The sequence below is a fragment of the Dendrobates tinctorius genome, unplaced genomic scaffold (genome assembly GCF_039654945.1).
Source record: "Dendrobates tinctorius isolate UK_male_01 unplaced genomic scaffold, ASM3965494v1 ptg000103l, whole genome shotgun sequence".
Taxonomy (NCBI): Eukaryota; Metazoa; Chordata; class Amphibia; order Anura; family Dendrobatidae; genus Dendrobates; species Dendrobates tinctorius.
The window spans coordinates 45,804,354-45,819,069 of record NW_027361771.1 but is presented as its reverse complement, the minus strand read 5'-3'; the positions used below and the strand labels follow the sequence as shown (position 1 = coordinate 45,819,069).

The 14,716-nt window shown below is 42.5% G+C and overlaps 1 protein-coding gene across 2 annotated transcripts in view; it reads right to left on the bottom strand.

The window, feature by feature from the left end:
* LOC141100131 (uncharacterized) overlaps nt 1-3,052 on the bottom strand; it is a 66,822-nt gene extending 63,770 nt beyond the window's left edge. For both annotated transcript variants that reach the window (XM_073588391.1, XM_073588392.1), the window contains exons 1-2: nt 2,995-3,052; nt 1,175-1,331 (exon numbers count right to left, since the gene is read on the bottom strand). In XM_073588391.1, coding sequence (XP_073444492.1) covers nt 1,175-1,252 — 78 coding nt within the window. In that variant the 5' untranslated portion in view covers nt 1,253-1,331; nt 2,995-3,052. The remainder of the gene's footprint in view (nt 1-1,174; nt 1,332-2,994) is intronic.
* Between the last annotated feature and the right edge of the window lie 11,664 nt (nt 3,053-14,716).

Below are 14,716 nucleotides of genomic sequence, written 5' to 3'. Positions count from 1 at the left end.
GAGGAACAATGCATACCAGGATGGGGATGATGCATACTCAGCTTATACTCGAGTTAATAAGTTTTCCCAGTTTTTCGTGGCAAAATTGGTGCCTCAACTTAAAGCAGTTTTGGCCAATATAAGATACGGCCACCGCCTTTCAGGGCTTATCTACAGCATTTTATAATGCTGTAGCTAGGCCCCCAATCCGACCTGCAAGATAAGAAAAATAAGTTTTATTATACTCACCCAGAGGGAAGGTGGTCCGATGCAGTTCGGTCCGATGGGTGTCGCAAGTCCAGGTCCGGCGTCTCCCATCGTCTTGCGATGCCGCCCTCCTGCTTGCTTCATCAATCTCCGACATTGCGCTCCTGCGCAGGCGTACTTATCTGCCCTGTTGAGGGCAGAGTAAAGTACTGCAGTGCACAGGCGCTGGGCCTCTCTGACCTTTAATAACAACAATAATAATTTTATTTCTATAGCGCCGACATATTCCGCAGCACTTTACATTTTAGAGGGGACTTGTACAGACAATAGACATTACAGCATAACAATAAACACATAGATCAAAACAGATACCAAGAGGAATGAGGGCCCTGCTCGCAAGCTTACAGTCTATGCGGAAAAGGGGAGACATGGAAGGTGGATGGTAACAATTGCTTTTGTTGTTCGGCCTCTCCCGACGCCTGCGCACCGCAGTACTTTGGTCTGCCCTCAACAGGGCAGATAAGTATGCCTGCGCAGGAGCGCGATGCCGGGGAGCGATGAAGCAAGCAAGAGGGCGGCATCGCAAGACGATGGGAGGCGCTATACCAAGACCTGCAACACCCATTGGACCAAAAGGTCCCCCCCCGGGTGAGTATAATAGAACTTATTTTTCTTATCTTGCAGGTCGGATCGGGGGTTTATCTACAGCATTATAGAATGCTGTAGATAAGTCCTGAAAGGCAGTGGCCGCATCTTATAGTGGCCAAAACTGCTGACAGGTTCCCTTTAAATTCGAGTATATATGGTATGTAAAAATCAAACAACGTGATCTTCTGTTTTTTATATTTTTAGATTCTTTTTATCACAGTTGAAGTGCACCTACGATCACAATTACAGACCTCTCCATTCTTTGTAGGTGGGATAACTTGCAAAATCAGCAGCGTATCAAATACTTATTTTCCCGACTGTAACTCCCAAAATTCCTTACCTCTCCAGTCAGTAGGTAAACGATCTCCAAGGTGAGGTTTAATAACGTCTCACTTATCTTTTCTCTATCCTTTTCCATCCTTGGTGGGTCAGTCTGGACCAGGAGCAATGTCTAACAGGCTACAGTATCAGAAGAATTCAGTGCATAAGATCCTAAACTGCAGAAATAAGTGGAAAAAGTTCACTTGCGATATAACAAAGATATTCAGAAATTGCAACATGATTAACCCCTTTCCAACAATAGATGAACTGGTAAGCGCACTGTTGGGTCACTGTGTATGTGGGTTCAGGAGCTGAGCTTGCGTCATATTTGCAGGCTGCTCTACTCACTGCTGACAACCCCTTATTTATGCCGCTATCAATTCTCTGACATCGGCATTTAAAGCGCAAGGTCTGAGGATGCATTGTTCCATGCAACAATTGCCTGCCGGAGACAAAATCATTGGGTGCTTATGGGGGCTGTAACGGAGGCTGGGGGTCTGCAATGACTGTCCCTGCCCTGTGGCTTGCATTCACGGGACACCTTTATTTCCTCTATATACTGCAATAGCGTTATATTGCAGTATACAGAACAAGTGATCAAGTCCCCAAAAAATGTCAGAATCATGTTTTTTTTTTTTTCAGTAACAGCAGTCCCACCAAAAAAATACATATAAAAGCAACAACAGTGCATGTACCAAGAAAAGTTATCACTAAAAACGTCAAATTGCCACCAAAGAAACAAGCTTTCACACAACTCCATTGTTTTAAAAATGTCAAAGGTGTCACTGTTCCACCCCTCAGGGTGTCTGGGATGCAGTTACTGATAGCTCGGACGTCCAATCCGGTACAGGGGTGTGCTGAAGCTGTCTGTACTTTGATTGACAGCATGGCCATCTAATCCGGTACAGGGGTGTGCTGAAGCTGTCTGTACTTTGATTGACAGCATGGCCATCTAATCCGGTACAGGGGTGTGTTGAAGATGTCAGTACTTTGATTGACAGCATGGCCTTCCAGTCTGGTTCAGGGGCGTGCTGAGCTGTCAGTGTGTTAATTGACAGCTCGACTTGCCAATCTGTGCCTGGGAGGCGCTAGCTGTCTCCAGGTGTTCACTATCCCGGGTAATTGCAATGCCTACTTAACTGAGCAGCTTCTCCCAGACCCCGTACTGAGCACCCCAAAACTATTAATGCGTTCCATGGTGTGGGGGACAAGTAAATGCTTCCGTTACTCCTCCTGGCTACCAGGGAAACCCATTAAACACCTTAGATGCTGCGACCACTACTGACCAAGAACCTAAGGGGTTATATAACCATGCAGAACTCTTCTGAAAGCCATCTTGTCCACATCCCCTTCCTAGCGCCGGAGGGAAGTAGCGGATCCTGGGAGCGGCACAACCCAGAGTGGTGGAGACTGGGAAAAGTGACAGTGACTTTTTATTTTATAACCTAACCTTATGGCTGACTGATATTACCCAGACCCTATCAATGGGCACGGTCAGCGGTTTCTCTAAGAGCCAGGCTCCGCTGCAATGGCCAAAGCCAAGAAAGGGAAGCGGTCGTCCTTTTTGGCCACCGACTGCCCACCTCAGCATCAGTATAGCTTGACGTGGCCAGAATGGTGCTATACACAGGGGAAAAGCCAGAGTTTGCTGTGTATACACCATGCAGTGCTGGGGACACAGGAGATGCCCCCTACAGAGAGAGCCGAGGACTGCACCCTGTGCAGGTGAACGTCCTCCATGTAACACATACACTGCATGAAGCGCAGACAGACATGGTGATGGAGGCTATATGAGGAGAACGCCCTCTCAGCACAGCCACACTCACACTGAGCACTCACTGAGAGGCCGCCGGAAGGACGATCTTATTTTCCTACCGCCACTCCCGGTAATGCCGGGACTTCCGGTCTGTGCGTACCACGTGACTAGCATAAGTGGCTGCTAGAGTGGAAGGCTCAGCGTACTGACGCGCGTTCGGTAGGCGCCATTTTGTTGGAGCTTGTAGAGACTATGTGTTGATACATATTTGTGGAGGGATTTGACGAGCACACGGAAAGCTCTGAGTTCTTACTTCTTGTATAAGTCTGCTACGTGCTGCCTTGGTAGTGTTATGGAGACATAATGGTGAAGGGGGTTGGGGCGATGCACTGGGGGAGAAGAATACGAATACATGTCCCTGCTGAGTTACCTCACATGCGTGTCCTATTACCAGTGTGTATAACTTATACGGTGGTGTTGTTGCTGGTTGGTGTATGAGAAAGACTCTTCCATCGGCAGTGCATGGCTCCTCAGCCTCGGAGACAATGGCAAAGCAAAGGGTAGCAAGGACCACGGCAATCTCCAAGGATCCAGCCAAACATGGGCTAAGCGATTCGCTCGGTAATGTGGCTGACCACCAGAATGTTAACGTGGCACACTAACGAGTCTGTGACCTAGCTCACTTGTCGCAGCTATACAGTTTACAACCATGAGTGGTGCTTAATGCGACTGTCCCGGCTGTAAACCACTGGTGACGTCAGCGCAGCCTCCCAGCCTGACCCACGGTGAACTTTGCAGCGTGGGAGAAAAACTGGCATTTTCCCACGCTGCGGATTTCGGCGTGGGTCAGGCTGGGAGGCAGCGCAGCATCAGTGACATCACCGCTATTCACTGATGCTGCGTCAGCAGCTCATTCATTCATCAGTGGTTTACAGCCGGGGCGGTCGCATTTAGCACCGCTTCTGGTTGTCAACTGTACAGTCCCCAGATATGGATTACGGCGTGGGACTGCACGCCGGACAGGTATGGTATAGTTTTTTTTAATTCTTACAGGAGAACGAGGGCATCGCTTTGATTAGCGGAACAATAAAGATGGCAAGCTGTATTTATTGTTTCATTAAAAGATTTTATTCTGGCTGGGTGTCTTTAACCCTTTCACTACTATAGTATTATAATGGACATGTGTCTTATTGACACCTCTCCATCACTAAGCCAGGCTTGATGTCACCTTACAATACAAAGGTGACATTAACCCCTTATTACCCCATATGACACCACTACAGGGCAATAGAATCATAGAATCGTAGAGTTGGAAGGGACCTCCTGGGCCATCTGGTCCAACCCCCTGCTCAAAGCAGGATTCCCTAAATCATCCCAGACAGATGTCTAGCCAGCCTCTGTTTGAAGACTTCCATTGAAGGAGAACTCACCACCTCTCGTGGCAGCCTGTTCCACTCATTGATCACTCTAACTGTCAAAAAGTTTTTTCTAATATCTAATCTGTGTCTCCTCCCATTCAGTTTCATCCCATTGCTTCTAGTCTTTCCTTGTGCAAATGAGAATAAAGATGATCCTTCTTCAATGTGACAGCCCTTTAGATATTTGTAGACAGCTATTAATAAGAGAGAGGCTCAGTGCCGGAATTGGAGCATCTTAGAGATGCGCCATTTCTGGGGCGGCTGGGGGTAGATGTTTGTAGCCGGGAGGGGGGAACAACCATGGTCCCTTCCTAGGCTATGAATATCTGCCCCAAGTCACTGGCTTTCCCTGTCTGGCGCAAGAAATTTGTGCGGGAGCCCACGCCGTTTTTCCTCCGAAAAGATTATTTTATTAAATACATGTCCCATAACTTGCATACACACTATACTAATTATATTGGTCACTGACATGTACAAATTAACTATTCTGCATGTGTTTACTGTGTAAACCATGTCTCCTATCCTGTCGGCTCCTGCATTGATTTTACAGAAGCCGACAAATTAATTAATGGCTAATCTATCTATATGCAATATAAAGATATATTTTATCGCACCCATTGACTTCTATTGCGGGGTGCGATCCGTTTTCTGATTATAATCGCAGCATGCTGCGATTTTTAGTTTTTTTTTTTTTTCCAGCCCCATCGTGATTTGATCCGAGCTGGAAAAAAAAATGCAGATGAGCGTTATAATAATCTATGATCATTGGTCCGAATTCAATCCGATTTTTTTATCAGATTGAATTTGTCCAATTTCATCAAGTGGACATGAGCCCTTAGGCTCGGAGCACATTTATCCTGTGCTGAGCGCTTACACCAGTGTTTCCCTGTAAGTCTCTGAAATATGTGATTCAGACAGAACCCTCAATGGAAGATTCCCTGTAATGAGGCAGATGGAGGCATTGAGGATGCTGTCTGGCCTGTGATCCGGCTGTCTCCGCCGCTTTAGGCATGCATAAAAGCGTGGTCCTCCAGTTTTGTGCACTTCTGAAACGGACACCGCTAAATAGAGGCCAGACAGAGTCCAGAAATCCCTTGTGGGTTTCACCTGAATCATGTCACTCAGATTTAGATGGAAACCCCAAAGTAAATGCTCAGCCAAGAGCGCCGGAAAAATGTGACCCCAACTATTGTGCAAAATGTTCCCAATAAAATCTTCAACTCAATCCACAAAAAAAAAGCAATTCCCCACGCAGATCCGTTATATGTTAACGGACATATAGGGGGTTTCCACTTTACTGGTAGCACAAAGGCTTTGAAAAAGTGAAATGGCTCCTCACCCTCCAAAAGAAATTCAGCAAATTTTCCGCTCCCAAATCCAAATGCCCCCCCCCTCCCTTCTGAGTCCCACAGTGTACCTAAACCACATATAGCGTCCACGTTTGGCATTTCTAAAGTGATGAGAGCCCACCTAACTTATAGGTGCATGCCTCCAGAAGCATGAGCTGGGCATAACGTACTGGTGACTGCAACGTACTGGTCACTACAGCGTACTGGTCACTACAACGGCAGTTTGCAATTTTCACTCAGTAACATTCAATGCTGCTTGTTTCTGTAAAATACCCATGGAGTCAAAATCGTCACTACACCTATAGATAAATTCCCAAAGGGGTATAGTTTCCCAAATGGGGTCACGTGAGGGGGGATTCTGCTCTTCTAGCACTTAGGGGCTCTGTATATGGAGTCCACAAACTGTTCTAGGAAAATCTGCGCTACGGGAGGCAAATAGCGCTCCGTTCCTCCCGGGTCTCTCCGTATGGCTAAGTAGCACTGTACAGCCACATGAGGTATTGCCACATTCAGTAGAAATTGTGGAACAAATTTTGGTGCCATTTTTACCCACTTCTTGTGTGAAAATTTAAAATCTGGGGCTAAAACTAAATTTTCATGGTAAAAATGTAGTTTTTGTCTTCACTGCCCAATGGTATAATATTCTGTGACACACCCGTGGTGTCAATATGATCACTGCAGCCCAAGATGAATTAAATGCAGCTAAAGAAACAAACAGCGGGCACCGCTATATAATATACATATCTGATAGCCAGGGTACTACTATTGTGCCCAGAAATTGGGTAAATGAGAAAGAAGGCACAATAAAGGTGCAATCACCTGGTATTAACGTGAAAAAGACTATTGTAGCAAAGCAAAGTGCACATGCAGATTGAAAACCACTTAAAGATACTAAAACCATGGCAACATGGCTGTAACGATTCATGGTGACATATGCAGACATAAACAATACCATGCACCTTACAACAGTAGTGGTACTTAAGAATATATGGAATAAACCACTACAGAGTTAATATTATTAAGCATGCATAATACAAAAAAGATATCATAAATAATGCCACATAAGTAATAGAAACTACATACATCCTACATGTAAGATATACATATGTCAACATGGTAGATACAAATGATATCACCCAAAAATATAAAGAATCACAGCCTGTCATGCAGCCCTATGTGAGCATCTTTTATCACCTTTTTTCCTCCCAGGCCTTTCGCGCATGCGCAATAGGTCGCTTCCGGTGATTGACACACACGGGTGACCCACACGCTGTCTGACATCGCGGCAGTGCATAAATCCAGCATATAGGGACGTAACTATGTTGTTCCTGGGCCACCTACACAGGTGTTGACGATCAGGGTAACGTCGGTAAATGCACTTACCTCTATTTAAGTCAGATCTTTTGGCACATTATATCATCTTCCCCTGACGAAGCTACACAAGGTAGCGATACGCGTAGGGATGGTCTATGACTGTGGCTCTACATTAAGCACCTGGCAAGTATGTTTTCCCTTGATTTATATAGCATGGTAAGCAAATATTTTTGGGTGATAAAAGATGCTCACATAGGGCTGCATGACAGGCTGTGATTCTTTATATTTTTGGGTGATATCATTTGAATCTACCATGTTGACATATGTATATCTACATGTAGGATGTATGTAGTTTCTATTACTTATGTGGCATTATTTATGATACCTTTTTCCTATTGTATGCTTAATAATATCTCAGTAGTGGTTTATTCCATATATTCTTAAGTACCACTACTCTTGTAAGGTGCATGGTATTGTTTATGTCTGCATGTGTCACCATGAATGTAAAGTGCTGCGGAATATGTCGGCGCTATAAAAATAAAATTTATTATTATTATTATTATGAATCGTTACAGCCATGTTGCCATGGTTTTAGTATTTTTAAGAGTTTTTAAATCTGCATGTGCACTTTGCTTTGTTACAATAAAGTCTTTTTCACGTTAATACCAGGTGATTGCACCTTTATTGTGCCTTCTTTCTTCTTTCTCATTTACATAGAGGAAATAACTGAGAGGTGAAGTTTGTAAAATGGGGTCACTTATGTGCTCTTCTGGCACCTCATGGGCTCTCCCAGTGGGTCATGGCACCTGCAAACCATAACCCTAAAATCTGGCACTCCTTGCCTTCTGAGCTCTGCATGGTGCTGGAAAAATATTTCCTGATTACATGTAGGGATTGGCGCACTCAGGAAAAAATGTACCTCAGTTTGTTGTAAAAAAAAAAGGGGCTCTGCCAATCAAGTGACATGGCACCCTCAAACCATTCTAGCAAAATCTGAACTCTTCCCTTCTGAGCTTTGCAGTGTGCCTCAAAAGTAGTATTCCCCCACATATGGCGTATCGGCGTACTCAGAAGAAATTGCACTACAAATTGTATGGTGCAATTTCTCTTGTTACCCTTATGAAAATGCAAATTTTGGGGCCAAAATAACATTTTTTGTGGGGAAAATCTGATTACCGTATATTATTTTCACGGCTCAGCGTTATAAAACTTTGTGAAGCACCTGGGGGTTCAAGGTGCTCACCACACATCTAAATACATTCCTTGAGGGGTCTAGTTTACAAAATGGAGTCACTTTTGAGGGGTTTCTACTGTTTAGGCACATCAGAGGGCCTCCAAATGGGATATGATGTCCGCTAATGATTCCAGGAAATCTTACATTCAAAAATTCAAGTGGTGCTCCTTTCCTTCTGAGCTCTGCCCTGCACTCAGTGGATTTCTCCCTCATATGGGGTATCGGCATGCTCAGGAGAAAGTACACAAATTTTGGGGTCCATTTTTTCCCGTTATCCGTGGCAAAATAAAAAAAAAATGGATCTGAAGTAAGTTTTTTGTGAATTTTTTTTTTTTTTTTTAAACGATCACTCTTTTTTTCCACATTCCAAAAATTTCTGTGAAGCATCTGAAGGGTTAATAAACTTCTTGAATATGGTTTTGAGCACCTTGAGGGGTGCAGTTTTTAGAATGGTGACACTTTTAGGCATTTTCTGTCATATAGACCCCTCAAAGTGACTTCAAATTTGACTTGGTCCCTAAAAAAAAAAAATAGTTTTGTAAATTTTGCTAGGAAAATGAGAAATCGCTGGTCAACTTTTAACCCTTATAACTTCCTAACAAAAAAAATTGGTTCCAAAATTGTGCTGATGTAAAGCAGACATGTGGGGAAAATGGTAATTATTAACTATTTTGTGTGACCTATCTCTGTGACTTCAGGGCACGAAAATTCAAATTGCAAATTTTTTACCAAATGTATTTATTATTTTCACAAATAAACGCATTCCAGAGTTATAACTTCCATTTTCTGTGGTTTTCAGAATTGTAAAAATTGGCCTGGTCATTAACGTGCAAACCACCTTCATGGGTAAAGGGGTTAAAGAAAAACTAACAGGCCTGTGAGAGCCAAAATTCTTGCTGGTTGGTAGGTGATCAAATACTTATTTCCTGCAATAAAAAGCAAATTAATTACAGTATGTAAACATCATACAATGTGATTTTCTGGTTTCTCTTCTTAGATTCTGTTTCTCACAATTGAAATTGCAGACCTCTCCATTAGGTGAGAAAACGTGTAAAATCGTCAGTGTGTCAAATACTTATTTTCCCAACTGTATGTGTAGCAGAAATCACCATCTCCTATGAACACTGAGATTCACAATGACATGAACGAGTCTTCTGCAGACCCCCGGCTGTCATGACAACCCATCGGCGCCCCGCAATAATAATAAAAATAATAAATTTTATTTTTATAGCGCCGACATATTCCGCAGCACTTTACATTTCAGAGGGGATTTGTACAGACAATACACATTACAGCATAACAATAATCACATACAGTAGATTATAACAAATATCAAGAGGAATGAGGGCCCTGCTCGCAAGCTTACAGTCTATGAGGAAAGAGGTAGACCCGAAAGGTGGGTGGTAACAGTTGACCTGATTGTATGGACCAGCCATAATGTTAAGTGTGTAACAGTACAGACACAGAGGGCTAATGGATGCATAAGCATGTGGGAACATGATGCGGGAAATCTGGTTATGGTAAAACTTTTGGCTGTGCCACACAGGGATAGATTAGGTTAATGTGTTTAGGAAAAACAATTGTCATTTGGATTGTGAATGCAGAATTAAAAACCTGAGAATGTCAAAGAAGCATCACATTAAATCAGCTGTATTTGAACATTTCACCATCACTGAAGATAGAAAACATTATGTCTGTCAGTGTATGACAAATGATCCAGACGAAAACAAATGCTGTGAAGCCAAGATGAGTGCATATTCAGGCAAAGATAAAAATGCTCCTACCAGAGCTTCTAATCTAAAGAGACATTTACAGCGCTTTCATCCAGAAGTACTGAAAGCAGTGGATGAGAAAGACTGCATCCAAACCAATGAACCAGTGCCCAGCTCTTCCAGCCAAACAAAGGAGCAGAGAACTTTGCAGCCATCAGTTGCAAGATATTTTGTCAGTGACAAAGTTACTGTGACAATGACAGTAGATACATTTAAAAAACAGATCATAGAGCTTGTTGTAAAGGATAGTGTGCCTATTTCATTATTTTCACGACCAGCTTTTATGTGTCTGAATGGGGAAATGGCCCGCAAGCTTGGCGTTTCTCTGGAGAGAGAGAGTATTAGAAAATTAGTAATCGAAGAAGCTTTTAAACAAAAGGAAGAACTTAAAAAAACTCTCAAGGGACGCTTTCTGTTTCTTAAAATGGATGCCTGCACACGTCACAGAGTGAACTATTTTGCCATCAATGTCCGATTTGTTTGTGACAAAAATGAAATAGTTACCAAGACATTGGCAGTAAAAGACTCCAAAGCTCATCACACCAGTGAGTTTCTCCAGGTCTTGGTGGAAAAGGTTCTGCAAGACTATGAACTTAAAAAAGAGCAAGTTCTTTCTGTCGTAACTGACAATGCTTCAAATATGATAAGTACTATTAAGCTAATGAATGAGAGTAATGATGGTGACCAGCAGCTAGAAGAACATTCTGGGTCCACAGACACAGAAATGTTTGAAATAGAGGAACACAGTATTGTAACTGAGGAGCAAACTGAAGTTGCTTCAGATGAACAGCAACATGATAGTTTAGATGATCTTGTTGAAACTGTGTCAATATGTTCTTTCATTCATCACATGCGCTGTGTTGTGCATACGCTACAGCTGGCTATAAGAGACAGTCTGCAAGAAGGACATGCTGCTGCACTGATTGGCAAGGTGAGAAAATTGGCTACTGTTGCCAGAACCCCTAAAGTTGACTCAATTTTGAAGTGACGTGCTGGAAAAGGGGCAATTATTGATCAAGCCACACGATGGGGCAGTACTTACTTAATGATTCAGCGCTTGGTTGAACTGAAAACCTTTCTTGTAGACATGGCTAACCCTCAACTGACGCTAAATGAAAGCCAGTGGAATCAGGTGACTGAGCTGGAAAAATTGCTAGAGCACCCATTTACAGTTACTAAAAAATTACAAGCAGAGGACTTAACTCCAGGTATTTTCTTAAAGGAGTGGAAGAACCTGATGTTTCGCCTGTCCCAAAGAGGAGGGTTAATTGCAAGTGGCATTGCTACATCAATGAAACGGAGAGAGGAGCTACTATTACAAAATAACATTCTTTTGGCAGCTGTTTATGTAGACCCAATGCATCAGATTCTTCTAGATGATCAACAGCTAAGTAAAGGAAAAGAAGCTCTGCTTGAAATAGCAGTAAGGATGAAAGGGTTGCAGAACAGTCAGGAGGAACAAGAAGAATTTGGTCGTCCTGCCACATCTTCACCCTCATCATCAACTGATGAAGAATTTAATTTCGAAAAATATTTGGATCACAAGGACCGTGCAAAGCGTTCCCGCATAGAAGAAGAGTCATCCACATCAAGGAACACAGCCAGTACATTTCAGCAGGATTTTTCATGTGCACTAAAAGAAATTGAGAAATTTGACCGTTCATCAAAAATAACAGTGCAACAAGCGATTCCTCTGTATCCTGACATTGTCAGAGATGTTGCCCGAGTGGTTACTGCTTTGCCACCAACACAAGTTAGTGTAGAGAGGTTGTTCTCTGCTCTCAAAATAATTAGATCAGATTTGAGGGCATCCATGAAGGAGGATCGGACAGAGGCAATACTTTTTCTGAGGACAAATTTATAGATTTCTTCTTATTAACTGCATAAAAGTGTTTATTGCATATTTACTTACAGTTTAGAAAAGTTTATAAAAGTTATTTGCTATATTCTAATTGTATTCTAATAAATGTAGTTTTTGCTCTAAGTGGTCTGATTACTTATATGATGGTGAGAAACTGAATAAGCACGATGTTTAATATTTTACAACAGTAAATTTGTTGTTATGAATTGGCCATTTATGAAGGAGTCGGAGCCGGAGTCTGAGTCGGAGCCTGATAAAATCCAGGAGTCGGAGTCGCAACTGTGGCTTACCGACTCCACAGCCCTGGTTTAATGCAACTTATCCCACAAAATATATATTAATTTGATCAACTCCACCTGTTCTATAACATCCAGCCTGCAGATCACACAACAGGTCCCCTTTAACCCAGAACTGTTACATCTGATTGAACTGTAAAGGCTGCAGCTGATCAGTGGGCCATCCATTTAATCTCTATTCTAATTTATCTTATAAGTATTTGATAGCTCTGTGCGGTCATTCAAGTTCTTCCATACCAAACTCGCCCCAACAAGCATTTATGGACTTTGATTTGTGCATTAGGACAGTCATGCAGTAACAGAAAAGTTCCGTCCCCAAACTTGGAAGCATACAATTGCTCAAAATGTTAAGGAGGCCAATGCCCACCCCTGAAAACAAACCTATAGCATTATTATTCCTGTAAATTTTACAGTTGGCTCAGTGCAGTTAGGCAGGTAACTTTATCCTTACCTACTGTACATCAAAACCTGTCTTATCAGACTGCCAGATAGAGAAATGTGAATCTTCACTGTGTAATAAGCAGGTACTGGGATGCAGTAACACAAATGCTGCAGAGCAGAGATTAACTATATTTAATTATTCAACAGCAATAAACTCCTCACAGGGAGATAGGGGGGAAAAAGGTACAAAAACTAAACTGAATAACGGTTGTTTAACCAGACAGTCTTTTGATAACAGTTTCACTTATCGTGGCTCCGCAGCCTGCCACTCTCTGAATGTCCTGTGGGTAGTAGAATGCCAGCGGCGGTCGGTGTAGCATCTTCAGGCGTCCCCGCCCAACACACGATACTGCTTCTGGCGGCAGCGGGCAGTCACCAGTTTTCAAAAGATAGGAGGATCCAGCTCAACGAAGTAGTGAAAAAAAACTTTCTTTCTCTGAAAAATGTGCTCAGTAGAGGATAAAAACATCAGCGTGAACAGTAGATAAAATGTGATATCGACGCGTTTCTTGTGACTAAGCACCCTTAATCATGATATCTAACGTATTGCTTGCGTAATACTTTTATGCTAAGATCCGGTGAACACACCGGTATGATGATTAATTAGCATAATTGCTGAGCAAAGTGAAAATGTGAAATATATACAGATTAACCCCTTTCTGACTGCTGACGGGATAGTACGTCAGCGGTCTGAGTCCCCTGCTTTGAGGTGGGCTCCGGTGGTGAGCCCACCTCAAAGCCGCGACATGTCAGCTGTTATAAACAGCTGACATGTGCCCACAATAGGTGCAAGCGGAATTGCGATCTGCTCGCGCCTAATAACTAGTTAAATCCCGCTGTCAAACGCTGACAGCGGGCATTTAACTACCACTTCCGGCCGCCGGGCCGGAAGTGAGCGCATCGCCGACCCCCGTCACCTGATCGGGGGTCGGCGACACGTTGCCTTGACAACCAGAGGTTGTTGCAGGTACATTGCTATAAGCGCCGCCCGGTGGTCGGCACTCATAGCAATGCAGTAATGCAGCTACATATAGGCGACCTGCTCATCGGCCATATGTAGCAGAGCCGATCAAGTGTGGCATGCTTCTAGCCTCCCATGGAGGCTATTGAAGCATGCCAAAATTATAAAAAAGTGTTTCAAAATTAAAAAAAAACTAAAAGTTAAAATCACCCTCCTTTCGCCCCAATCAAAATAAAACAATAAAAAAATCACTATTTGGTATCGCCACGTTCAGAATTGCCTGATCTATCAATAAAAAAAAGGATTAGCCCGATCGCTAAACGGCATAGCAAGAAAAAAAATCAAAACGCCAGAAATACGTTTTTAAAATGCAATAACGGGTGATCAAAAGAACGCATTTGCACAAACGTGGTATCATTAAAAACGCCAGCTCGGCCCGCAAAAAATAAGCCCTCACCCGACAACAGATCACGAAAAATGGAGACGCTATGGGTCTCGGAAAATTGCGCAAAATTTTTTTTTTTTTTAGCAAACCTTGGAATTTTTTTCACCACTTAAATAAAAGAGAACCTAGACATGTTTGGTGTCTATGAACTCGTAATGACCTGGAGAATCGTAAAGGCAGGTCAGTTTTAGCATTTAGTGAACCTAGCAAAAACGCCAAGCAAAAACCAAGTGTGGGATTGCACTTTTTTTTGCAATTTTACCGCACTTGGAATTTTTTTTCCCATTTTCGAGTACACAACATGCTAAAACCAATGATGTTGTTCAAAAGTACAACTCGTCCTGCAAAAAATAAGCCCTCACATGGCCATATTGACGGAAAAAAAAAAAGTTATGGCTCTGTAAAGAAGGGGAGCGAAAAAATTAAAAAAAAAAAAAGCTCCGGTCATTAAGGGGTTAAAAACATATGCTTTGGCTATGTAGAAATACAATGTAGTCAGTATTTTATCACAACATTTGACTATGCTTAGATCCAGAGTCTTATCACAGAATTATAGCAGCAAAATCATCTAAACATAGATAAAGATTCATTCAATATAATTGTTCAGTGGAAATAGAAAATTCAATGTTAGTAATGACATGACCAACATGCAAATAAATCCATCCAACCAATTTTGCAGAAGAGAAAAAATTATTTTCAATCATCAGGTCAAGT